General features: G+C 44.7%; 1 protein-coding gene across 1 annotated transcript in view; it reads right to left on the bottom strand.

The window, feature by feature from the left end:
• Positions 1–27,668, bottom strand: part of LOC121279876 (potassium/sodium hyperpolarization-activated cyclic nucleotide-gated channel 1-like) — a 315,234-nt gene that overhangs the window by 110,160 nt on the left and 177,406 nt on the right. Inside the window, exon 5 of the mRNA XM_041191391.1 lies at positions 17,066–17,212. Within this exon, the coding sequence (XP_041047325.1) occupies positions 17,066–17,212 (147 nt within the window). The remainder of the gene's footprint in view (positions 1–17,065; positions 17,213–27,668) is intronic.

Below are 27,668 nucleotides of genomic sequence, written 5' to 3'. Positions count from 1 at the left end.
CTCATTTATTTCTATTCACACTGTCAATTCATCCGTCTTGTTCCAGGTAAAGAGTTTTTAATTCTGAATTTTAATCAAGTTTTCCTACTCTGACCTTATTTGCTGGTTTGTTCCTATGTTTTCATAATCTGTGTATTCCTGTCGCACTCTGATTGCCAATACCCACACAGCAACCTTGCATTATTGCCTTGTCTTTTTTCTTTAATTTCCCAAATCTCCCCTCATATGAACCCTTCACCCTGTTATTTAGTTTAAAGCCCTCTCTACAGCCCTAGTTAAATGATGTGCCAGCGCCCTGGTCCCAGCATGGTTCATGCGAAGACCATTCCAATGAGACAGCTCCCTCGCATTTAACTGTCCGACCTTATTTTTCCAGTGCCAGTTTGCTCGTGGCTCAGGTGGTAATCTTAAGATTATTATCTTTGTGGTTCTACCTTTTATTTTAATCCCTAGCTGCTCATACTCCCTCAGCAGAACCTTTTACTTAGCCCTACCTATGTCATTGGTACCCATGTGGACCATGACATCTGGGTCCTTCCTCTCCTGCAAGATCCTCTCCAAGTCTTGAGGTGATGTCCCTAACCCTGGCCCAGGTAGGTACACAGCCTACAGGACTCACACTTTCGGCTGCAGAGAACAGTATCTATCCCCCAAACTATACTGTCCCTTACTACAATTACTATGTTCCTTTTAATTCCTCCAACTTGAATGGCTCCCTGCACCGCCATGCCGTGTCAGTTTGCTCATCATCCCTGCAGTCCCTGCTCTCATCCACACAAGCTGCAAGATCATCAAACCCGTTGGACAAGCCCAAGGGCTGAGGCTCCTTCATTGCTACTCTCTGGATCCCCACGCCTGGCTCACTGCAGTCACACCCTCCTGTCCCTGACCACAGATGGAAAGCTGGTGAGTTGGATCTCTGCTTGGTTACTGATGGTGAGAGCCCGTGGGTTGAATTTAACGCTCACTCCTGAGGTGAGTTTGGAGGCAGGGAGCAATTAATTGAGCGGGAGTGTGCCTGGTGGGGACCCTGCTGCCTTCCTGCCTCTATCCTGTTTAATTCTAGGGCGGGAAGACTTGTGGATGGCCCACCCCACCCCGATGCCAGTTGAGGCCCTGAAGTTGAATACCAATGATGGATGGGGCAGTTGTCAAGTGGGAAGCCTGTAAAGAAAACCCTGTCGAGTTAGCTCGTGAGCTCCCAGGGGTTCCCTCATTCAAAGACATTCAATGTTTGATTGAGGAATGCGGTATCAGGAAGATTGGTCAGGGGTGGTTGCTGAGAGCACCATCACTGACTACATTTGAGGCTAAGATAGGTAAATTCATGGTCGTTCAGAGAACCAAGGATTATGGGGAGCAGATGGGAAAGTGGAGTTGAAGTTCAAGATCAGCTGTGATCATATTGAATGGCAGCGCAAGATTGGTGGGCAGTTCGTTCTTCTCCTGCTCTTATTTCTTATGTCCTTATGTCCTCTCACTGCCTCCATGTACCTCCACCTACTCAGCTATGGCAGGAACTCACCTAAAGTCCAGCACAATCATTGACATTTTGCCCTTTCTCTTTCAGGAGAAGGTGGCACACAATAGAATGGAGCAGAGCAGGCCAGTGGGGGTCAAGATTGCCTGCAACTCCTGAGTCCTATAGAGAGATGGTCCCCCGCCTCTTGGGGCCAGCAATGACAGAGCCAGTGTCATTTGGCATCGCTATGACCATTACGGATGACGGTATGTTCCTGCCCCATTTTAACTCCCAGATAACCCTTATTCTGCTATCTGGCATGATGAGTAAGATACAGATGGTGTGACCATGGACCTCTTGTTTCCACCCTATCCTCCACCTCCCTCACACCAATCTTTCCTTTCTAAGTTCCTGCTTTCAGAACTGTGGCCTTCTCAGCCACAGAAGCCCAGGAAAGCAAAAGAGATTAAAAGCATGACACCAATGAAGAGGCCCCATCACTTGCTCAGACACTCAGATACAAGCACTGCATAAACCTTAGAGAGTACATTGAAGTATACAGATGGGATCAGCACATGGTGTGTCATCTGGGCAGGAGTGGGCTGTGGCCAGGCGAGCGGGACAGAAAGGATGGTTTGTATGTCAGCTCACCAGACAGAGAGGTTGCATATGTGTTCCGCTGCAGAGGCCTCAGATGAGGACCTTAATGGGGCAGCATACAGGATGCTGCTAATATGCATGCACCCTCAGATGCCGGGTGCACTGGCTGGGATGCCAGGCAGTATCCTGAACTGTCCAATAGGATGGCTGGGATTTTCCGTGCCTGCCAGCATTGGGCGTGTTCGGGGTTGTGAGCAGACAATATGGCAAGAAGGCCAAAAATCAGTTTCACCATGTTGTGAAACCAGTTTGCCATCGTCCGCTCCACCCATCGATGGTGAGCCGTGTTCTCCGCCATTGGACGTTGTGAACTTCATTGTAATACATCAGCATATCATTATTAGGCCTGCCTACCGGAATCGTCCGCCCCGCCGCTGGATTGTCCGCCCACGTCGACGTGATTGCATTCCGACATGTTTCACAACAGCATATAAAAGGCTCACTTGGCAGGCTGCACTTTGAGGGGAACTCGGAGGTGACTACACAGAAACATTACAGAGAGCTCGCCCAGGTCGCCTGTTGGACTTCAAGGTTGAGATATGTTTTAGGACAGACAAAAAGGAAAAGGCGGTAGGATTGCATTGCTGGTTAAAGAGGAAATTAACGCAAGAGTGAGGAAAGATATTAGCTCCGATGGTGTGGAATCTGTATGGGTACAGCTGAGGAACACTAAGAGGTAAAAAATGTTAGCGGGGGTTGTATATAGACCCCCAAACTGTAGGGGTAATGGGAACGGCATTGAACAGGAAATTAGAGACACATGCAGTAAAGGATCATCTGTAATTATGGGTGACTTTAATCTGCATATAGATTGGGCAAGTCAAATTAGTAACAATACCCTAGAGGAGGAATTCCTGGAGTGTCTACGGGATGGTTTTCTGGACCAATACATTGAGGAACCAAGTAGAGAACAGGCCATCCTAGTCTGGGTATTGTGTAATGAGACAGGAATAATTGATGATCTGGTTGTGCAAGGCCCCTTGGGGATGAGTGACCATAATATGATAGAATTCTTCATCAAGGTGAAGAGTGACATAGTTGATTCTGAGACTAGGGTCCTGAATTTTAAGAATGGAAACTACAATGGTACGAGGCGCGAGTTGGCTATGATGGATTGTGGAACGTTACTTAAAGGGATGACGGTGGATAGGCAATGGCAAACATTCAAAGAGTGCATGGGTGAACTGCAACAATTGTTTGTTCCTGTCTGGCACAAACGTAAAACAGGAAAGGTGGCCAAACCATGGCTTACAAGGGAAATTAGAGATAGTATTAGATCCAAGGAAGAGACATACAAATTGGCCAGAAAAAACAACAGACCTGAGCATTGGGAGCATTTTATAATTCAGCAAAGGAGGACCAAGGGATTGAGTAAGAAGGGGAATATAGAAGACAAAAGTAAGCTTGCAGGGAACATAAAAACTGACTATAAGATTTTCTATACGTATGGGAAGAGAAGAAGATTGGTGAAGACAAATGTAGGTCCCTTACAGTCAGAAACAGAGGAATATATAATGGGGAACAAAGAAATAGCTGACCAACTAAATACATACTTTGGTTCTGACTTCACAAAAGAGGACACAAATAATATAGCAGAAATGTTGGCGAACACAGGGTTTAGTGAGAGGGAGGAATTGAAAGAAACCAATATTAGTAGAGAAATGGTGTTGGGGAAATTGATGGGATTGAAGGCCAATAAATCCCCAGGGCCTGATAATCTACATCCCAGAGTACGTAAGGAAGTGGCCCTAGAAATAGAGGATGCATTGGTGGTCATCTTCTGAGATTCTATAGACTCTGGAACAGCTCCTACAGATTGGAGGGTAGCTAATGTAACCCCACTATTTAAAAAGGAAGGTAGAGAGAAAACAGGGACTTATAGACCAGTCAGCCTGACATCGGTAGTGGGGAAAATTCTAGAGTCCATTATAAAAGATTTAATAGCTGAGCAGGTGGAAAACAGTGGCAGAATCAGATATAGTCAGCATGGATTTACGAAAGGCAAATCATGCTTGACAAATCTATTGGAATTTTTCAAGGATGTAACAAGTAGAGTTGATGAGGGGGAGCCAGTGGATGTGGTTTATTTGGACTTTCAGAAGGCTTTCGACAAAGTCCCATTTAAGAGATTAGCACGTAAAATTAAAGCGCATGGGATTGGGGGTAGTGTATTGAGATGGATAGAAAACTGGTTGGCAGACAGGAGACAAATAGTAGGAATAAACGGTTCTTTTTTCGAATGGCAGGCAGCGACTAGTGGGGTACCGCAGGGATCGGTGCTGGGACCCCAGGTATTCACAATATATATTAATGATTTAGATGAGCGAACTAAATGTAATATCTCCAGATTTGCAGATGACACAGAGCTGGGTGGGAGGGTGAGCTGTAGGAGGATGCAGAGATGCTTCAGTGTGGTTTGGACAAGCTGAGTGAGTGGGCAAGTGCATGGCAGATGCAGCATAACGTGGATAAATGTGAGGTTATCCATTTTGGTAGCAAAAACAGGAAGGCAGATTATTATCTGAATGGCTATAGGTTGAGAGAGGGGAATGTGCAACGAGACCTGGGTGTCCTCTTACACCAGTCACTGAAAGTAAGCATGCAGGTGCAGCAGGGGGAGAAGAAGACAAATGGTATGTTGACCTTCATAGCCAGAGGATTTGAGTGCAGGAGCAGAGATGTCTTGCTGCAATTATACAGGGCCTTGGTGAGATCACATCTGGAATATTGTGTGCAGTTTTAGTCTCCTTATCTGACGAAGGATGTTCTTGCTATAGAGGGAGTGCAGTGAAGGTTTACCAGACTGATTCCTGGGATGGTGGGACTGACATGAGGAGAGATTGAGTCGGATGGATTATATTTGCAGGAGTTCACAGGAATGAGGGGGGATCTCATAAAAACCTATAAAAGTCTAACAGGATTAGACAGGATAGAGGCAGGAAGGATGTTCCCATACGGGGTAGACCATTTAGGACTGAGATGAGAAGAAATTTCTTCACTCAGTGAGTGGTGAGCCTGTGGAATTCGTTACCACAGAAAGTAGTTGAGGCCAAAACATTGTATGTTTTCAAGAAGGAGATAGATATAGCTTTTGGGGCGAAAGGGTCAAAGGATATGAAGAAAAAGCAGGTGCAGGCTATTGAGCTGGATGATTAGCCATAATCATAATGAATGGCGGAGCAGGCTTGAACGGCCGGATGGCCTACTCCTGTTTCTATTTTCTATGTTTCTGTTTTTCTATTTGGGGAGACAGAAGGGGGTGGGTGGGGGGCATGGGCTGCCCTGTGGTTGAAGTGACTTGGTGGGGTACAAGTCATGCTCTACAGTTGAGGCAACTTGGGCGGGAGAGGGGCAAGGCTGATCTGAGGTTGACGGTAGGGCATAAAACATGTGCAGGGTTTTTGGGGGGTGTGAGCAAGGGGAGCAGCTACACATGTTGGAAACCTTGTATAAAGTGACCTTTCCTCTGCAGCTGAGACAGTTCAGACACAGCCACATTGATATAATCGGAGTCGGGCCCCTAGCTTTTCTGCCCACTCAAGCGACAGAGGCATCAAAGTGTCACCAAGTGCTCCAGAGCTTTTTACCCCTCGGGCACAGACTGCAAAGTAATGAGTGTTTTTGTGGACTGCAGAACATTTGGTTGGCTGCGCACGTTATCAATCTCCTTGCTAAGGCTGCCACGGAGCAGTCACTGCTGGAGGTGCTCACAGCCCCTTGCAATGTCATCATCCCTTTTTGGACCAGTCTCCCCCCGTGGTTCAAGCTAACAGTGCAGCCTTGCAGTGCGGGTTGGGAGAATGCCTGCGCCTAAGCTGAGAGCACAGCATGCAGTCCAATGGGCAAAGCTGCCGCCAATCGGTTGGGTGGAGTGGGCTGGAGGTGGATGGGGTTTTATGTAGCCATGCAGTGCACTAAACTCTGGCCATCCAAGTCGTGGCCAGCACTCTCTGGGATGTGTTAAGGGGCCTTCAGACTTAACCAAGACAGGTTCTTCATACACCCATGCTAACACATGTGTCGCTCTCTTTCATCCTGCAGGAGTTCATCAGGATCATGGAGCTTGGTGAACTAGCTGTATGGATGTGGCTTACAGAGAGCAGAAATTACAGAGAGGAGAGCGACTGAGGCGCCTGGCTATGCAGAGGGAGGAGCAGTGCCCTCTGGAAGAAGGGTCAGCTGGGGCTCCCACACACGTTGCTGAACAGCCACAGAGAGCCGTCACTGGTCAACATCTAGCGACAGGGTCTATAGATGCTGCCTTTCATTTCTGCAGATGACCACAAACCAGTGTCGCTGAAGACTGCGTATGTCTAGGGAACTGGTCAGTCACATCTGCCAGCCCCTGTGGATTTGGCATCATGGGTACATGAAGGGCACCCACCTCCAGTGGCTGAGAAAGTAACTGTGGTACTCAATTTTTATGGCAATGGCTCCTTCAGGGCTCCACAGCCGACCTCAGTGGGATATCATAACCATCCACCCACAAATGGATCCATGAGGGCTCAGATGCCATCTTCGTGAGGGCACACAACTTTGTGCATATCGCCAAGAGAGCCAGGATGCAAGAGATCTTGGGTTTCCCAAAGGTGCAGGAAGCTATCGATTGCACTCACGTGGAGCTCGGATCTCCATTACAAGGGTCAACTATGTCAACTGTAAGGGATTCCACTCGCTGAATGTGCAGCTGGTGTGTGATCACCACAAACGCATCCTGCTGGAGTGTGCACGGTTTACAGGGATTATCCATGACTTCTAGAGTCTCTGTTGGTCACTGATCTCTAACGTCTTCCTGGGTCCACAGAGGCTGCAGCGATGGCTGCTGAGGGACAAGGGCTACCAGCAGACGCCATGGCTGATGACACCCTTGCTGTGGCCTTAGACTGCAGCAGATCGATGTTACAATGAGGCTCGTGCTGCAACTTGCAACTTGGTGGAGCAAACCATCGGGATGCTGAAATTGATGTTCCGGTGCCTGGACTGGTCTGGTGGTGCCCTGCAATAATGTCCGCAGTTGGTGACACGCATTGTTGTTTTCTGCTGCGCCCTTTACAACCTGGCACTGCAACAGGGACAGGACCTGGCTGAGGAGGAGATGGAGGAACTGGAACCCTCCTCCGATGAGGAGGAAGCCGATGGGGGTGAGGGTGAGGAGGTTATCGAAAGCGATGATGACGGGGATCAGGTCCTTGTACTGACCAGACGAGGCAAGGGCACTCGGAAGGGCCTCACAGCTGCTAAATTTGTGGAGGATGATGACGACATGCAGTGAGGAGACACCAGAGATCCTCACATCGCATCTGTGAACGTTTAACTCCAATCTGGCTTACAGCAATGCAAATATCCTCTGTGATAATGCTCCGATCATGGAGATGCAATGCAGGCCCTAATAGTCGCTCGATTGCAGGAGGATGATGATGACATGCAGGGAGGGCACTCCATAGATCTTCACATAGCCTCTGAGAATGTCTGACTTGTGTCTGGCTGAGGGCAGTTTGCTTGCACTCTGTGATCAAGGTTACATCATAGAGAGGCAGCCATGAAACTTTAAAAGCATCTGATCCTCTGTCCTCCTTCAGCACCTGACCCCTTCAGGCGCACTGCATCTCTGGTCACAGATGCTGAAGAGGTGGGAGCCAGTTCCACCTCAAAGGTGCTGAGAGCACACAGAGAGAATGATGGAACTTTGTGATGCCTGCCCATGACATTCTAGTAGCAATGACAAGCACCATCGAGGTGCAGGCTTCAGTAACATGTCCAGGGAGTGTGAGGCCAGACCATCACTTTGGTCTGAAGGCTGCACAAAATGCAGGCAAGAGGCCCTGGGCTGAGACATTTGTCTTTATCTTGTGCAGATGGATTTCACATCTGAGTGACACGAACTCTGCTCATCACAACAAAGAGCCATCAGCAGGGAGACATTCTTGGGAGTTTATTGAAAATAGTGAACATTACGCACAAATGATTAACATCAATGTACTGGGTTTGTAACCCCAAGATCAAGAGTTCAAATCTCACAATGGCAAACTATGAAACAATGTAACTTCATCTGAAACAGATGGAAACGGGTTTGTACTCGAAAGGGTTACATCTTCTTAACTTGCCTAACCCTGCCACTACGTCTTGGTGCTTCCTGCCCATCCACAGCAGAGATGGAGGTAGCCTGCTGACTGTGTCGCCCTCTGTGATGACCTTGGCGGGCATACTCAGAAGCGCCAAAACCTGGAGGGCCCTGGCCTGCCTGCGGGGTCCTGCTGTGTGGCAGTGGCACCCTCTTTGGCATGTGGAGCTGGTGCTGCTGAGGTCACAGGTAGAGGGGATTCGGATGGGCCGGGCGCTCTCGGAGTCAACTGGGTGAATGGCCCCGGTGTATGTACCTGCTCATCCTCCTCCATCTGGGTGCCCAAGGACCCGAGCTGACTCCTTGAGAAGGAGTAGCTGAAGTGAGATCAAACTGCCCTGCACCCTTCTTGCGTACACACTGTTGGAGGCCATCTATAGTGTCAGCAATGGAGTTGCGCCTGCGCAGCAGTGCAGGAGCGACATCCTGGACCAAGGTCTCCATGGCAGTCGCCAATCTAGCAGTTTTGACCTCGGTGCATTGGCATGCCGGCGCTATCACCTCAGCCTGAAGGTGGACGGACTCCGCCATCGTGCCTTACAATCTGAGGAGTGCAGCAGACATCCCTTCCTGATGTTCCCGAGCTTGCCTTTGCAGTTCCAGCAACTGTGACATGACTGAGTTCAGAGATTTGTCATCTCACTCGGACTCAGCAACGTTTTGACCTCCAGCAGTCCTCCAAGTGTTGGACACTGGGAAGACCCTGCCACAACCTGCTGTGGATCAGAAATTGTGATGTGTTCACCAGATTATGATCCCGAAGCTATTCTAAAGCTAGGTCCCACCAGGGTGTGTGTCTCTGTGCTGGTGGAAGTTGTGGGTGAGTGCTGTGATGGGGCTTCAAGGAGGGTGTCTTCAGATTCTTCTTCGGAGGTTTCTTCAGGGCTTGATTGGAGGCCCTGGGTCGTCCATTCTGTCGGCTGTTTTCCAGATGTACCTGTGGAAGCAAGGGGGATAATTAGTACATGGCAGTGGTCTGTGAAACAGGACACATCACTCACAGCATCATTGTGAGTGTCTGATGGATGCTGCACTGCTGGATCTTCACTTGGTAGAGCACGGCCGACTTACCGACAGTACAGGAACGATCCAGATCATTGCTAGCCAGCTGGATGGCTTTTTTTAAAGTCCATGGAGGACTTTAATTTCAGGCATTCCTCCACTGGTCTGAGACCTCTCCCCCATGTTGTGTGCCAGCTTGTCCTGCATGAATCGAGATGGAGTAAGCAGGATGCCTGCCAGGCCAGATGGTAAGGATGCCTGGCATGTGTGGGTGATGAGTGGTGCTGTGGATGGGATGAGGGCAATGAAGGTCAGTATGAGAGAGTGAATGGTGATTTCCCTTGAATTGACAGTGATAGAGGACCCTGTGGATGTATGATGGGTTTGTGATTGTGTGAGTTGAGAGTGATGAGAAGAGTGACTTACCCTGGAGGAACGGAGAAGATCATTCATCCTATTGCAGCACTGGGTAGCTGTCCTCTTTTGAAGGGCATTGGTGCTGATCACCGCTGCCACTGCCTCCCAAGCTTGGTTGGTCATGCTGCTGCCCATCCTGCAGTCAGAGCGGGGGTAGAAGACATCGCAGCGGGCCTCCACGACGTCCAAAAGGTGGTCGAGGGATGCATCATTAAACCTGGGAACTGCAGCCTTTTTGCCTTTCATGGACATCTACCTGCAGTAGTCCTGGGTTGGAAGCACTGAAAGGTGTGTGCGCGGCTGGACTTTAAATATGGTGCCCGGCATGATGAAGTGGCGAGGTAATGGTACAGCAGGCAAATGAGAGGCTGCCTGCTATGGAAATGGTGTGTTTCCCGGGAATGCATAATTAATGCAGCAGGTTTGGGACAATATAGCGTGAAAGGCCGCCATTGCGGCTAGTGAGTAAAATGACTGCACTTTGTGCAAATCTGGGACGATTCTGCCTGAAGGATGAGTCCGGCTCCAAGTTGGCAAGGGGGGCATGGCACAGAAATTGCTCTTCCTGCAGCCTCTTCTCCATCTCCCTGTCATGCTGCTGACCCAGAGGTACAGTCACTGCTGTCCTGATACATGCTGCAGCCTTTGAGTGGACAGATCACCTACTCCTCTGCTATCCCTGAGAGCATGCACCAACACTCTCTGGAAAAACCACCACAACTCTTTCAAAAACACTCTGGAGCACTTCCAGACACTTTGCGACAGAAAAAATTCTTGTAGGATAGATAAAGGGGAACCAGTAGTTGTAGTATGCTAGATTTCTAAAAGGCACGATAAGGTACCACACATCATATTAATACACAAGATAAGGGCTCATAGGGTTGGATTGGTTAATGGACAGGAAGCAGAGAGTAGGGATAAATAGGGCATCTTCAAGTTGGCAGGCTGTGACAAATGGAGTGCTGCATGGATCAGTGGCGGGGCCTCAGCTATTTACAATATATGTCAATGATTTATATGAAGAGACAGTGAGTAAAAATGTCTTTAAGTTTGCTGATGATACAAAGCTGGGGGGAATGAAAACTGTGGGGGGGGACACAAAAAGGCTACAAAGGAATTTAGACAGATTAAGTGAGTGGGCAGCAAATTGGCAGATGGAGTGAAATGTGGATAGGTGTGGGATTATTCACTTTGGTTGTAAGGATAGAAAAACATAATTTTTTTAAAAGGCGTGAAACTTGTAAATGTTCATGTTCAGAGAGACTTGCATGTACTTGTAAAAAGCACAAAATATTAGCGTGCTGATGCAGCATGCAAATGGCATGCTGGCCTTTATGGTAAGAGGATTGGAATACAAGAATAACGGAGTCCTGCTACAATTGTACAGGGCTTTGGTGCGACCACACCTGGGATACTGTGTGCAGTTTTGTTCACCATATTTAAGGAAGGATAACTTGCACTGAAGGCATTACAGCGAATGTTCAGGTGAATTCTCCCTGGGATGATACATTTGTTTTATGATCAGAGGTGAGCAGGTTTGAGGTAGTATCCTCTAAAAACCCATTTTACTCCACTTTAGACCTCAAAGACTTCCCTAAAACAGCAGCAATTCACAGGATAATTCAGGCCAAACACTATCAACTGGTGAATTCATATTATTTAACAAATTCACACTTTCAATACACACTAACCACTGGGAGTATATATCGAAAGTTTACACTCCCTATAATTTTCTATTATTGATGCTAATGCCTGGAAAATTGCAGGTCTTGCACGCAAATTATGAATATATTCTCCTGCCAGCCAAAGCTGTTTGAAGGAGAAGAAATCTGAAATTTCTTCCTTTGGTCTCATTATGCAGAAGTTATAGTGGAGGTTTTGTGTTACATAAGCAATGTCATTTCAGCTATGCCTAGAATAATGTAAAATTCAAACAAAATATCAGATCAAGATGATTCAATAAAAATTCCATCAATTTGGAATAAATAATTTATTTGACATGTTCTACATTATTTCTGATCAAGAACTGATATTTGGCACTCTACCTGAAGCTCGATGCACTAGATTTTAGTTCTTTATCATCATCTTGATAAATGCAAGTACAGTGAATTGAAATAAGAAAATATTATCTGCTACTCTCTTAGAAATGGTTGGGCTATGACAAGCAGGACTCATTAACACCTCCTTAGATTTGATGTTCATGGACACAGAACTCTAATGATACCACTCAGGACTTGGCTTAGCTATCTGACTTGAGAACTGAGAATTGAGGATTCATACTATTGTTAATATAAGCTGCAAATTACAACCTCTCCCCCGACCCACACCACCCCCCCACCCGAACCACTCCACCCAAACCCCAGCAAAGCCAACTGAGGGTTTTAAATGCTAAGCTGCTATATATTCCTAGTATTTGCTGTTTTTATTACAACGATTAATCAGTGCATTAAAACAGAAAAGGTTGGGAAAACTCAGCAGGTCTGGCAGCATCTGTGGAGAGAGAAACAGGGTTAACATTTTGAGTCTGTATGACTCTTCTCCTGCTCAGCTTTTCCAGCGTTTTCTGTTTTTATTTCAGATTTCCAGCATCTGCAGGGTTTTGCTTTTATATTACTAATCAGTGTATCTTAGCACCAAAAGGTAATTCAAGTAATTTGCTTTTAAAAAAGGGGAAAAAACCCAGATAGTGGGTGATCTTCTTAAGGTCAACTAGCAATGGGCAATAAAACCCCCAAATTAAAAAAAATCAACAAGCTAATCATTAAAAAGATTACAAATTGAAACAAGAAATCTCAGATATTTAACAAATATTAAATCAATCTATAAACTTAAAAGGTGTTGCAAAACTGGTTTTCACATGGAAAATGTAATTTATATTTTTAATGAAGCATTTAAGTAAGGGCATATTGGCAGTGTAATTGGTATTCTTGTTTATCAGGTTTGAGAGAAAATAGCATAGTTGAGTGTAAGCGCACAGGGGTGATCTCATGATTTCTAGTGCAGTTTTGGGGGTTAGACCACTGTTCTTCTACAGCTGGAGGTCAAGAGGCATGCTGTATTTGTCTTTCCTGCATCAGTCCTTTGCTCCCTCTGCTAGTTTGTGCAGTAGGCTTTCTGAAACGGGCCATGTTGAATAGGCTTTCAATAAGTGGCTAGACTGTTTGGCGGTTTCTCAGTTTTAGGTTGAGGCTATACATCAGGTGGCTGACTGGTATATGGCACACAGCCCCTTATTGCAAAAAATTAAATGACAAGGATAGGGTTTCACTATGATGAAAGAATTTGTTTTCTATAGCTAATAATGTGAGTTGTGTTAGTCTATTTATCCCGGTGGACCGAACAACTCAGGGACAGGACGAGCAGAAGAGGACAGCGGACTTTAAGGGATGCCAATGACAGGTCATGGCATTTGAAGTAGCCCGAATTATTTTCCAAAATGAGGGACATACTGGCCAAGATATTCATTCAACAGGGAGGGGCAGACTGTATGTAGTTTATGTGGAACGCAACATATTCCATGTATGAAGTTAAGATGATCTTCACAGAGAAGCATAGAATACTACAGCAGAGAAAGAAGCTGTTCGGACCATCGAGTCTGTGTCAGCTCTTTCGAATCGCTATCTAGTTAGTCCCATCCTCTCACTCATTCTCCATATCCCTTCAATTTTCTTACTCTTTCAAGTATTTATATAATTTTCTTTTAAAATGCCGCTATTGAATTTGTTTCCACCACCCTATCAGACAGCACATTCCAAATCCTAACCATTCATTGCATAAAATAATTTTTCCTCGTGTTGCCTCTGGTTCTTTTGGCATTACCAGAAATCTGTGTCCTCACATTATCGAACCTTCGGTAGTGGAAAATCAAAAAAAAGGATTTCAAACACTTCCATCAAATCCCCCAGTCTTCTCTGCTCTAAGGAGAACAATATAAGCTTCTCTAGTCTATCCATGTAACTGTAATGATCCACAAGAAATGTTTTACTAGATCTCTTTCCCATCCTCTCAAAAACCTTCGACTTCTTCTTAAAGTGTGGTTCCCAGAGTTAAGACCATAAGACGTGGGAGCAGAAGTAGGCCATTCGGCCCATCGAATCTGCTCCTCCATTCAATGAGATCATGGTTGATCTGATAATCCTCAACTCCACATTCCTGTTTTTTCCTCATAACCCTTGATTCCCTTACTGATTAAAGATCTGTCGATCTCAGCCTTGAATATACTTAACGACCGAACCTTTACAATCCTCTGCGGTAAAGAATTCCACAAATTCATTACCCTCTGAGAGAAGAAATTCCTCCTCATCCCTGTCTTAAATGGGCGACCCCTTACTCTGAGATTATGCCCTCTGGTCCTAGACTCTCCCACAAAGAGAAATAACCTCTCAGCATCTACTCTAACAAGCACCCTCAGAATCTTATAAACTTGCTTCTCATTCTTCTAAACTCCAATGAATACAGGCCCAACCTACTCATCCTCGCCTCATAAGAAAATCACTCCATACCCGGGATCAACCTAGCGAACCTTCTCTGGACTGCCTCCAATGCCAGCATAGCTTTCCTTAGATAAGGGGACCAAAACTGTTCACAGTATATTAGGCACGGTCTAACTAGTGCCTTTTATAGTTTTAGCAAGACTTCCCTAATTTTTTACTCCATTCCCTTTGAAATAAAGGCTAACATTCCATTTGCCTTCCCTATTACCTGTTGAACTTATACGTTAGCTTTTTCAGATTCATGCATGAGGATTGCCAAATTCCTCTGTGCTGCAATTTTCTGCAGTCTTTCTCCATTTAAATAATATTCAGCTCCTCTGTTGGATATGAGACTTCAGCTGGTGCTGAATTAATGTTTAATATAGGTTTAGCATAACTGGGTTTTGTACTCTATGTCTCTATTTATAAATCCCAAGATGTCATGCACTTTATTAACTGCTTTGTTAACCTGTCCTTCCACCTTCAAAGACTTGTGCACACACATCCCCATGTCTCTCTGTTCTCGGAATCCCTTTAAAACTGTACCACTAACCTTGCATTGTATCTCCTCGGTCATCCTATCAAAATGTAAGAACTCACTTTTCTGCTTGAATGTTATTTGCCATATGTCTGCCCATTTCAGCAGTCTTCTTGAAGTCTATTGCAATCTTTGTGTTTACCATGTTTTCTAGTTTTGGGTCGTCTGCAAATTTCAAAATTGTGTCCTGTACCATGTAAATCCAAGTCATTAATGTCTATCAAAAATAGCAGTGGTCGTAGTATTGAACTGTGGAGAACACCAATGTATACCTCCCTCCAGTCCAAAAAATAGCCAGTCACCACAACTCTCTATTTTTTATCCCTTAGCCAATTTTGTATTTTTTTGCAAGTGATGATGGAGACAGTGTGTTCTCAAGATTTCCTTTCATAGAGTCATGAGGCTGAATTTTCCCCCTGTCGAGGGTTTGTGCGGGGGCGGGCGGGAGCGAGCACAAGCCAGATTGGCGCCCCCGTTTGGGGGTGTGCCGTCATTTTATGTGGGCGGGCCAATTAAGGCCTGCCCAGTGTGACGCACGCCTGGAAGCGCTGTGAGTTCCCTGTGCAGGTGGTGGGGGGATTCACTGAGTTGGGGCCTGCGCTCTTTTGCACTTACAATTAACTTAAGTTCTGGAAAACTTAATAAAGATGAAAAAACAATTAATGACATGTCCCCTCATGTGAAACTGTCACATGAGCTGGGACTTGTCCATTAATTTTTTCAAATTTTTTTATTTAATTAATAAACCCTTCTTGAAACCTCATCCCGCCCGTGGATGAGGTTTCATGAAAAATGTGCAAGCCGCCTGGGATCTTTGCCTGCCCACCAACCTGAAGGTTGGACGGGCAGCATTCTTAACAACTTTAATTACTTTGTTAATGGACTTAATAGGCCTTTGACAGTTTGGCGGGTGCACAACTATGTTGGCTGCACGCCTGCCGAACTGACAATCTAAATGATGCGCGGTGACGTCGGGACGCCCGCCCACCCCCGCTAGCTGACGGGAAAATTCTTCCCTTGGAGTTATATGGCACAGAAACAGGTCCTTCGTGTCTGTGCCGGCCATCAAGCACTATTCATTCTTCTTCTGTTATCTGATGACCTTGACTTGTTCCCATGCTCTCAATCAGGTGGAGGTGAGCCCAGTGTACAGGAGACAAAATTGTTTCTGGTGACTTAGAGGATAAACAATGAATTGCCCCGAAGGGGTTGGCTCTCATTGAAGCTTGCAGAGCATTATTGGCTCCTGGAGAGGACATTTTACTCGAAACTGCTTGAATGCATCCTGTTGAGTGAGTTATGATTTGTTCGTTAATTGTTGAAAAGGACAGATCTCACCATTGCAAGGCGGCTGGCTGTTCCTGCTGCTGTTCTTTGTTGCTCCATTTACAACTATGCACCTAGAAAATGCTTTGTTGTACCAAAGTGGAAGGTGAGTTAACTGATCCTGTGCAATGTTCAATGATACAAAGATCTGATCAGTGGAGCTGGTGTGATTACTGTGTTCTTTGTTACTCCCTCCAGTGTCATGTTTGGATCTCTGAAGGGCAGGTTATACAGGTGGCAGATTGGGAGGTTTTGCTTCCATAGATACCATGAGTTCTGCAGCAAGATTGTATTCCAATGCATACTACCTTTGAACATGGCTGCCCAGGAACATCTAAATTTCAGGAAGCTAGTTCTCCCATGCGATTGGGATTTTGTAGATGACCTAGACTGCAGGATTTCCATTTGTGTAGAAATATGTTAGGTGGGGGATGTACCCTTTGTTCAGTTGGTAACCTGAAAGTTGGCTAAAGGCCTTTATGACTTGGAAAATGTTAGGTAATAAGGTAGAGTAACAATAATCATGTATAATAACATGAGTTCTGCACTCTGAGCTTCTTCGATGGTCTAGTTCTCTTAGCTATTAACCAGTGTGCACAAATATAGGGTGTAAAAGATATAGGGTTATATGGTCTCTTGGTGGAGAGGGTTTACGTGGAAACCTTTGCTGTTAGTATGTATTGTGGAAATAAGTTTGATCTATTCTAGATCAAATGTAAAATCATCAACTGTTTACAATCTAGTATGATGCAATCTAATCTTCCACTCCAGTAAAACATGTGGCCTATGATTTTAGCAGTTGTGCATTAAATCACATTGATATAGCTGTGACAGGCATGAAATAGAATCCTTTTGAACATATTTTGGCTATTGAAGTAATATTGTACATGCTAAACTCTTTCATGACTGTCTAAGCCTACAATCTAAATTCATCACCATTACTCAAAATATGAATTACCAGTATTATCAGTAAAATGAAAATATCTCACCAAATTGAGCCAAGGCGCTTACAAATATGTTACCGAATATCTCACCAAATTGAAACAATGTGCATAGAAATATGTTACCTCCCTAAGTGGATCATTCAATTCTTCCAGAATATTGTCTTCATCAAAGATCTTGCCTTGATAGCGGTGCTCATAATAGTCGTGAATCTTCTGCCGCATATCAGCAGGCAGCTTGTGGAAAGACATGTACTGTTCCACTTGTTTGTACTGAAATGAAAAGGAGAAATACCATGTTAGATTAGCTGATTTGTCTCCCACAGGAGAGGGAAGAGACACAGAGCTAATGAAGTTGCTCCACAGTACGTTCTTTTCAAAGAAATGTGATGTGAAACAAACTGCTGAACAAAATGGGAACAAAATACACAATATATAAACATTTTAAAAATAAATTAAACAACTTAGAGGATAGGCCACTGCACATAACAGAGGGCGTGGTCAGGTTTGAAAAGAATATGAGAGATAACCAGATAAATCAAATAATATTTAGGTATAGCTGAAAAATAGACATGCCTAAGCTTTTCTTCTTGCACTCATCAGGACACTAACTAGAATACCAATATAAGGGGGAAAACAACAATTTACACTGTATGTGAAGAGAGTGCTGATTGGTTGGCAAATGACGCTGCCATGGAGAGTGCACCAGAGATGGTGACTAACAGTTAACTGCCAAGCGTTGTTTGAAATTTAAACCAGGCTGCTTGGCTCTGATTGGTCAAGACATTGACCTAAGGAATGAGTCAGCGAATGGCTGTCCCTTATTTTGTTTAGCTGAAACAGATGCAATGTATGTACATGTTCTTTCTGTCTGTAAAGAACAGGGCCCTGTGTATTATTAATACACAGGTGCCAACCAATCAGCACTCTCTTCACATACAGAATAAATTGTTGTTTTTTCCCCCCTTATATTGGTAATCTTGTGAGTGTCCTGATAAGTGCAAGACAAAAAGCTTAAACGTGTCTCTTTTTTCAACAATACTCAAATTCTGTACTACCAAATGACTATTTAACATTTAGGTGGTACAATGCCTCAGTTTTAAAAGCCTGTATATTGTGATTGAGACAAGGGGGTCATTTTGACTTTGAGTGCTTCCAGGTATACGCCTCTCCTGAATCTCATTTCCAATGGCTTCAATAACAGGCAGCTGAATCAATGTCACTAGTTTCAGTCAAAAGTCAAAATTATGCCCAAGGACTTCCATAATTGTAATCCCTTGACAAGGAATGAGTTAGAGGTGGAGATAAATTCAATTTGGGAAAACAGTTAGGAAAAAAATTTAAAAAAACTTCCATGTATAAAAATAACAGTGGGAAATAACTGACAAGGCCAGATGCCTAATAAAATTGAACCCAGTTGTAGATAGGAACTTATAAATGCTTGCATAAGTCGTACTACGATGGCTTGTGGTTAAAGTGGAATTTGTTAAGGCATGAAGTTCCCTCCTAACATCACCTTTGACCTTTTATGAACATGAGAAATAGGAACAGGAGTCAGCCATTTAGCTCCTCAAGCCTGCTTCGCTACTCAATAAAATCACGGTTGATCGTCTGCCTCAGTTACCCCTTCCTGACTATATTCCCTGATACGCTCAGTATCCAACAATCTATCTATGTCAGCCTTTATCATCAGGTTTTTCTTCATGCAAAGTTTGCCCCTCAATATCAATGGATACTCTTATTACTGATGAGAAAGGCATTTTAAGAATTAAAGAATGTTTTTTTTTACAAAAAGACCTCTTCATATCAAATGGTTAGCCCACTCCCTGGCCTTTGGCAACTTTGGAGATTTAATCCCTATTTGCCATTGAGTGATAGGTTCCTTTTACACATATATTGTTTATGGAGCCTTAGAAGAATGAGAGAAAGTTAGACTAATCTGTTGTTTGTTTTTCCCAAATTCTTCTCTAGTATAAACAGTTAAATTCAGAGGGAAATATGTTACATCATAGAATGACTACAATTGGATGTAGGTCTGTAATATAAATGGGTTATAAATTTAAGCAAAGGTATGAATATAGGAACAGGGTTGGCCATTTAGACCCTCAAGCATGTTCTGCTGTCCATGGTTGATCTGCGACCTAACTCCACGTGCCCAACTTTGCCCCATATTCCTTTAATCTTGGACAAACAAAAGTCTATCAAGCCCAGACTTAAAGTTAACAATTGGCTGAGCATCAACTGCTGTTTGTGGAAGGGAGTTTTGAAATTCTACCACCCTTTACATGTAGAAATGCTTCCCAAATTCACTCCTGAAAGGTATGATCCTAATTTTAGACTGTGACCCCTAGTTCTAGACTTCCAACCAGTGGAAACAGTTTCTCTCTATTTACCCTATCTGTTCCCCTGAATATTTTGAAAATTTAGATCAAAACTGCTTAAGTTTTTAAATTCCAGGGAATACAAAATCTTGTTTATGTGATCTCACCACTCAATTCAACCCTTTGAGTCCAGGTATTATTCCAGTACATCTACGCTGCAATCTCTCCAAGGCTGATGTGTCCTTCTCAAGGTTACAGTACTCCACAGGACCGAAGGGATGAGCACAGAGCTCCATCTCACAGGAGAAAGTGCCCTCAACACAGGGTTCACAGGCAGAAAATAAAGCTTCTTGGACATAATTGAGCAAATAGAATTCAGGAGGCTAAGGGTTTCAAGTTGGGTGGTCAAATATGGACAAGGAAATCTTTTGCTAATTACCACCCAGCGCCCTCCCTTGGCTGTTGAACATTACTTGGAAGAAGCACTGTGGGTAACAAAGGCACAGAATGCACTCTGGGTGGGGGAAACCAATGTCTATAACCAAGAGTGGTTTAGTAGCACCACTATTGATTGAACTGGCCAAGTCCAGAAGGACATAGCTGCCTGACTAGGCCTGTTACAGGTGCTGAAGGAACCAACAAGGGGGAAAAACCTACTTGACCTTGTCCACATCAACCTACCTGTTGCAAATGCATCTGTCCATGACAGTATTGGTAGGAAGTGCCCACCTTATTGTCCTTGTGGAGATGAAGTCCTGTCTCCACGTGTTGTGTGACACAACCACCGTGCTTAATGGGATAGATTCAGAATAGGTCTAGCAGCTGAAAACTAGATATATGTAAGGCTCTGTGGGCCATCAGCTGCAGCAGAATTATATTCAGCCATAATCTGTAACCTCATGGCCCAGCATATGCCTCTTTTGACCATTACCATCAAGCCAGGATTCAATCCAGGTTTGATGAGGAGTGTAGAAGAACATGCTTTGGCAGCACCAGGCATACCTAAAAATTAGGTGCCAAGCTGGTTAAGGTACAACTCAGGACTACTTGTATGCCAAACAGCAGAAGCAGCAGACGGCAGACAAGTTAAGCGTTCCCAGAGCCAACGATTCAGGTCAAAGCCCTGCAGTCCTGCCACATCCAGTTGTGAATGCTGGCGGACAATTAAGCACAAACTGGTGAAGGAAGCTTCACAAATATCCCAAAACTCAATGCTGGGGAGCTCAGCAACCATCTTCAGCCAGAAATGCTGGGTGCATGATCCATCTTGGCCTCCTCCTGGGGTCTCCAACATCACAGTTGCCATTCTTCAGCCAGTTTGACTCATTCCACAAAATATCAACTGCGTATAGCAAAGGCTATGGGGCCGACAACATCCTGGCAGAAGTACATAAGACTTGTACTCCAGAATAGCCATGCCCTGAGACAGGCTGTTCCAGTGGAGGCAATGGCGTAGTGGTATTGTCACTGGGCTAGTGATCCAGAGACCCAAGGTAATGCTCTGAGGACTCGGATTCGAATCTGAATGCTGGAATTTGAATTCAATAATAATCTGGAATTAAAAGTCTAATATTGACCATGAAACCATTGCCGATTGTTGTAAAAAACCCATCTGGTTCACCAATTCTCTTTACGGAAGGAAATCTGTCGTCCTTACCTGGTCTGGCCTACATGTGACTCCAGACCCACAACAATGTAGTTGAATCTTAAACGCCCTCTGCAAATGCCTAGCAAGTCACTCAGTTGTATCAAACCACAAAAATCTGGGGGCTAGTGCCTAAATTGGGAGAGCTGTCTCACAGACTTGTCAAGTCTGACATAGTCACCCTCAAGGAATCATATCTAACAGATAATTTCCCAGACACCACCATCACTATCCCTGGCGCAGAGATGGCGGCACAGTGGTATACAGTCAGGCGGCAGTTGCTCTGGGAGTCCTCAACATTGACTCCGGATGCCATGAAGTCTCATGGCATCAGGCCAAACATGGGCAAGGGAACCTCTTGCTGATTACTGTGCATCACCTCAGCAGATGAATCAGTGCTCCTTAATGTTGAACACCACTTTGAGGAAGCAAGGATGCAAAATGTACTCTAGGTGGAGAACTTCAAAGTCCATCACCAAAGTAGCACCACTACTGCCCGAGCTGGCTGAATCCTAAAGGACATAGCTGCTAGACTGGGTCTGCGGCAGGTGATGAGGGAAAAGCATACCTGACCTCATCCTCACCAACCTGCCTGCTGCAGATGCATCTGTTCATAACGGTGTTGGCAGGAGTGACCACCGAACAGTCACTGTGGAGACAAAGTCCACCTTCACATTGAGGGTACCCTCATTGTGTTGTGTGGCACCTCCCGTGCTAGATTTCGAGCAGATCAGGCAACTCAAGACTAGGCATCCCTGCGGGCCAGCAGCAGAACTGTACTCGAACACAATCTATAAACTCATGGCCTAGCATATCCCTCACTCTACCATTACCATCAAGCCAGGGGATAAACCCTGGTTCAGTGAAGAGTGCAGGAGGGTATGCCAGGAGCAGCATCAGGCATACCTAAAAGAAGAGGTGTCAGCCTGGTGAAGCTATAACACAGGACTACATGCCAAATAGCATAAGCAGCGAATGACAGACGGAGCTAAGTGATCCCAAGACCAATGGATCAGGTCTAAGTCCTGCCACATCCAGTCATGAATGGTGGTGGACAATTAAACAGGTCACTGGAGGAGGAGGCTCCACAAATATCCCCATCCTCAATGATGGGGTAGCCCAACATATCAGTGCAAAAGATAAGGCATTTGCTACAATCCTCAGCCAGAAGTTCCCAGTGGATGATCCATCTCGGCCTCCTCTGGAGGTCCCTAGCATCACAGATGCCAGTCTTCAGCCAATTCGATTCACCCCATGTGATTCCAAGAAAGGGCCGAAGGAGCTGAATAATGAAAAGCCTATGGGCCCTGACAATATTCTGGCAATAGTATTGAAGACTTGTGCTCCACAACTTGCTGCCCCCTAGCCAAGCTGTTCCAGTACAACTACAGCATTGGCATCTACCCAGCTATGTGGAAAATTGTCCAGGTAAGGCCTGTATACAAAAAGCAGAGCAAATCCAACTTGGCAAATTACTGTCCCATCAGTCTACTCTCAATCATCTGTAAGGTAATGGAAGGGGTCATCAACAGTACTATCGTGCAGCACTTGCTTAGCAATAACCTGCGCACTGATGCCCAATTTGGGCTCCGCCAGGGCAACTCAGCTCCTGACTTCATTACAGCCTTAGATCAAAGGAAGATGGTTGTAGTTATTGGAGGTTAATCATCTGAGCACTAGGACATCACTGCAGGAGTTCCTCAGGGTAGTGTCCTTGGCTCAATCATCTTCAGCTGCTTCATCAATGACCTTCCTTCCATCATAAGGTCAGAAGTGGGGATGTTTGCTGATGATTGCACAATGTTCAGCACCATTCGCGACTCCTCAGATAATGAAGCAGTCCATGTGCAAATGCAGCAAGACCTGGACAATATCCAAGCTTGGGCTGACAAGTGGCAAGTAACATTTGCACCACAGAAGTGTCAGGCGATGACCATCTCCAACAAGATAGAATCTAACCATCGCCCTTTGACGTTCAATGGCATTACCATCACTGACTCCCCCCACTATCAACATTCCGGGGCTTACCATCGACCAGAAACAGAACTGGACTAGCCATATAATTACTGTAGCCACAAAAGCAGGTCAGAGGCTGGGAACCCTGCAGCGAGCAACTCACCTCCTGACTCCCTAAAGCTTGTCCACCATCTAAAAGGCACAAGTCAGGTGTATGATGGAGACACAGGCCTAGATAAGTGCAGCTCCAACAATACCATCCAGAACAAAAGCAGCCCATCTGGTCAGAATCGCATCCACTACTTTAAACGTTCACTGCCCCCACACCGGCACACAACGGCAGCAGTGTGTACTGTATAAAAGATGCACTACAATGACTCAACAAGGCTCCTTCGACAGCACCTTCCAAACCCATGATCACTACCATCTAGAAGGATAAGGGCAGCAGATAAATGGGAACACAACCACCTGGAAGTTGCCCTCCAAGTCACACACCATCCTGACTTGGAACCAAAGCACCACTCCTTCACCATCACTGGATCAAAATCCTGGAACTCCCTTTCTAATAGCACTGCGGGTGTAGCTACACCACAGACTGCAGCAGTTCAAGAAGGTGGCTCACCACCACCTTCTCAAGGGCAACAAATGATGGCTTTGTCAGTGATGCTCACTTCCCAAGAAACAATGAAAAAAACCTGACTCCACAAAACTACTGCAGGCTTCCACAAGCTGGCTCTAGCTCTAGCCTAGCCCCCAGGACCTTCTCAGAATCGCTGCAAGCATTGTAGCTGGTTCAATTCATCCAGCAAAAATTGAAGATCTACCTCAGGAGGCATAACAGGCACCTGCAGCTTTCCAGAATCATATAGATGATGCCAGAAGCCCATTTTTCAAAGAGCCTTGGGTCTCTGGCTCGTTACTACTACATTAACCATATTGGACCTGAAATTGGGCCTAAACACATTTCTCCCCAATCATTTTGAAATATAACAGAGAAAATACTTGTCACCTACCTTCACAGTGTTGCATACTTGTAAGAAAATGCAAAAAACTCCTGTCAAACATCTTTTCTCCAGAGAGTTGTCAATGGGAACCCACAGAAGCCAATTTATTTCTGACCTGTCCGGCAATAGCTTGAAGCAATGGTGATTTTAATACTGGAATGGGCAGAAAGCTGCTGCCACCTCAAGAAAAATCTGGCTTCCTTTTAACTCCAGGAAAAGGGAGGTCTTAGCTTTCCTTGTGGGGTTTGGTAGAACACTGATAAACATATGAAAATGGAGGATTAGGCCATTTGGCCCCTCAAGCCTGCTCCACCATTTAATAAGATCATGGCTGATCTGAGGGAAACCTCAAATCTACATCCTGCCTACTTCGAGGCTCAGCGGCTTGACAGCAAGGCAAACGGTGACGGCAGAGGAAGGAGAAGGAAGCTAACCCGGGGCTATGATTTCCACTCTCCTGTGCAACAACGTGCCCCCACTGCGGAAGAACATGTGGGTCCAGAATTGGGCCCTTCAGTCATCTGAAGTCTCGCCAAGCCTGACAGACTTCCTCCTTGATTCCAAGGGACCATTAACAGTGATTTATAACTGAAGCATAGCCTCCCTACTTTTGTATTCAATTCCCCTCGCAACAATTTATAGCATTCTATTAGCTTTCCTGATTACTTGCTGTATCTGCATAGTGTGATTCATGTACTTAGACACCTAGATCACTCTGCATCTCAGCACATCTCAGAACTCTGCAATCTCTCACCATTTAGATAATGTGCTTCTCTTTTATTCTTCCTGCCAAAATGGACAATTTCACAATTTCCCATATTATACTCTATTTGCCAGATCTTCTTCCACTCACTTAACTTATCTATGTCATTTTGTAGCCTCTTTATGTCCTCTTCACAACTTACTTTCCTACCTATCTTTGTGTCATCAGCAAATTTGGCAATCATCCCATCCATCCCTTCATCCAGGTCATTTGTATAATTTGTAAACAGTTGAGGTCGTAGCACTGACCCCTGTGGCACATCACTCTTTACATCTTGCCAACCAGAAAAAAGCCCATTTATGCCCACTCTCTGCTTCCTGTTAGCCAGCCATTCTTCCATCCATGCCAATATGTTATCTCCTATACCATGAGCTTTTATTTTCCACAATAATCTTTGAAGTGGCGCTTTATCAAATGCCTTCTGGAAATCTAAGTACAGTACATTCACTGGTTCCTCTATATCCACAGCACATGTTACTTCCTCAAAGAACTCCAATAAGCTGGTTAAACATGATTTCCTCTGCACAAAACCATGTTGACTCTGCCTGATTACCTTGAACTTATCCAAGTGCCCTGCTATAGCTTCTTTAATAATACCTTCCAACATTTTCCCTATGACAGATGTTAAGCGAACTGGCCTGTAGTTTCATGTTTTCTGTCTCCCTCCCTGTTTGAATAATGAAGTTATATTTGCTATCTTCCAATTTAATTGGTCCATCCCAAAATCGAGGGAGTTTCAAAAAATTAAAACCAATGCATCAACTATCCCACTACCCACTTCTTTTAAGACCCTAGGATGAAGTCCATCAGGGCCCAGGCTCTTGTCAGCCCGCAGCTCCAGCAATTTACTCAGCACCACTTCTCGTGATTGTAATTTTCCTGGTTTCCTCCCTCCCTTCCATTTCCAGGTTTATAGCTGCTTCTGGGATGTTACTTGTACCCTCTGTAGTGAAGACTGATGCAATTCATCTGCCTTTTCCTTGTTTCCATTATTAATTCTCCAGACTCACTTTCTATAGGACAAGTGCTCAATTTGCTAACTCATTTATTTTTAAAATATTCATAGAAACTCTTACTATCTGTTTTCATATTTCTGGCTAACTTTCTCTCGTACTCTAATATTTCTCTCCTTATTAATCTTTTAGTCATCCTTTGCTGTTTCTTATGTTCTGTCTAATCTTCTGGCCTTCCACCTTTCTTTGCATAGTTATGTACTTTCTTTTTACAGTATCACAGTATCTTTACAGTGCAGGAGGCTATTTGGCCCATTAAGTCTGCACTGGCTCCCTGAAAGAGCATTCCATCTAGTCCCACTCCCCTGACTTATCCCTGTAACCCTGTACATTCTTTCTTTTCAGGTAGCAATCCAATTCCCTTTTGAATACCTCGATCAAACCTGCCTCCACCATCTTTTCAGGAAGTTTGTTCCAGACTCCAACCACCCTCTGGGTGAAATTCTTTTTTCCGCACATCACATTTACTCCTTTTAGCAATTATTTTAAATCTATGCCCTCTAGTTCTTGATGTTCCTTTGAGTGGAAACAGTTTCTCACTATTTACAATGTCCAAAACCTTCAAGATCTTGAAAACCTCTATCAGATCTCTTCTCAGCCTTCTTGTCTCCAAAGAAATCAGTCCCATACTCTCCAATCTATCCTCATAGCTACAGTTCTTTATCCCTGGAATCATCCTTGTTTATCTCTCTGTATTCTCTCTAACACTTTCACAGTCTTCCCCAATTATTTTAAAAAGCACATGGAGAGCGAGGGGAGTTCATTTAAAAAAGGGTGCAGAGAGCGAGGAGAGCTCGTTTTAAAAAGAGTGCGGAGAGTGAGGGGAGTTCATTTTAAAAAGCATGTGGAGAGCGAGGAAAGTTCACTTTAAAGAGAGTGCGGAGAGTGAGGGAAGTTCATTTTAAAAAGAGCGCAGAGAATGAGGGGAGCTCATTTTAAAAAGAGTGTGGAGAATGAGGGGATTTCATTTTAAAAAGAATGCGGAGACCAGCTGATTGGTGAGTAGGAATGGTGGGTTTTCTAGACTTTAATGTAAAACTAAGGTGTTTAGTTTTGTGTTTAGGTCTCTAGTCTTTATCTTTTCTTTCCTATAAATAGCTTGTTAAGTATAAGATTGATACTGGTATAAAAATTAATTACAATAAATTGTAAAGAGCGGGGGATTTGTCAAGCGTAAAGAGCAGGAATACTAGAGTAATTAATTCATAAATTAAATAAAATACAACAGTGACGGCAGGGCGGGTGAGATGTTGCTGCTGTAGCATGCGGGAGCTGCTGGACACCAAGATTATCCAGGGCGAACACATCTGTAGAAATATTTGCAGATTGAGGAACTTCAGATCCGAGTTAAGGAGCTGGAATCCGAGCTGCAGACATTGTGTTACATCAGGGAGGGGGAAAGTTACCTGGACACTTTGCTCCAGGAGGCGGTCACACCCCTCAGATTAGGTAATTCAAACTTGGTTGTGATCAGGGGCAGGAAGGTGTGACTGCAGGTGAGGCAGGTTTGGAGATCCAGGGGATAGTGTTCGAGGAGCCTTGGCCTCTGCAACTGTCCAACAGTTATGAGATTCTTGCAAGGTCTGTGGATGAGAGCAGGGGCTGCAGGGAAGATGAGCGAACTGACCACAGCACCGTGGTACAGGGAGCCATTCAAGTGGGGGGAGGAAATAGGAACATAGTAGTGAAAGGGGACAGTATAATTAGGGGGAATAAATACTGTTCTCTGCAGCTGTGAACATGAGCCCCGAAGGCTGTGTTGTCTGCCTGGTGCCAGGGTTAAAGACATCTCCTCTGGGCTGGAGAGGAACTTGGAATGGGGTGGGATGGATCCAGTTGTCGTCATCTACTTTGGTACTAATGACATTGATAGGACAAGAAAGGAGGTTCTGCTGAAAGAATTTTAACAATTAGGAGCTAAATTAAAAAGCAGAACCTCCAAGGTAATAATCTCAGAATTACTAGCTGAGCCATGGGTAAATAAATTCAAGGAGTTAAATGTGTGGCTCAAAAATTGGTGTCAGAGG

The sequence above is a fragment of the Carcharodon carcharias genome, chromosome 1 (genome assembly GCF_017639515.1).
Source record: "Carcharodon carcharias isolate sCarCar2 chromosome 1, sCarCar2.pri, whole genome shotgun sequence".
NCBI lineage: Eukaryota > Metazoa > Chordata > Chondrichthyes > Lamniformes > Lamnidae > Carcharodon > Carcharodon carcharias.
The sequence above is the reverse complement of the archived record's forward strand: the minus strand, read 5'-3'. Positions and strand labels throughout refer to the sequence as shown.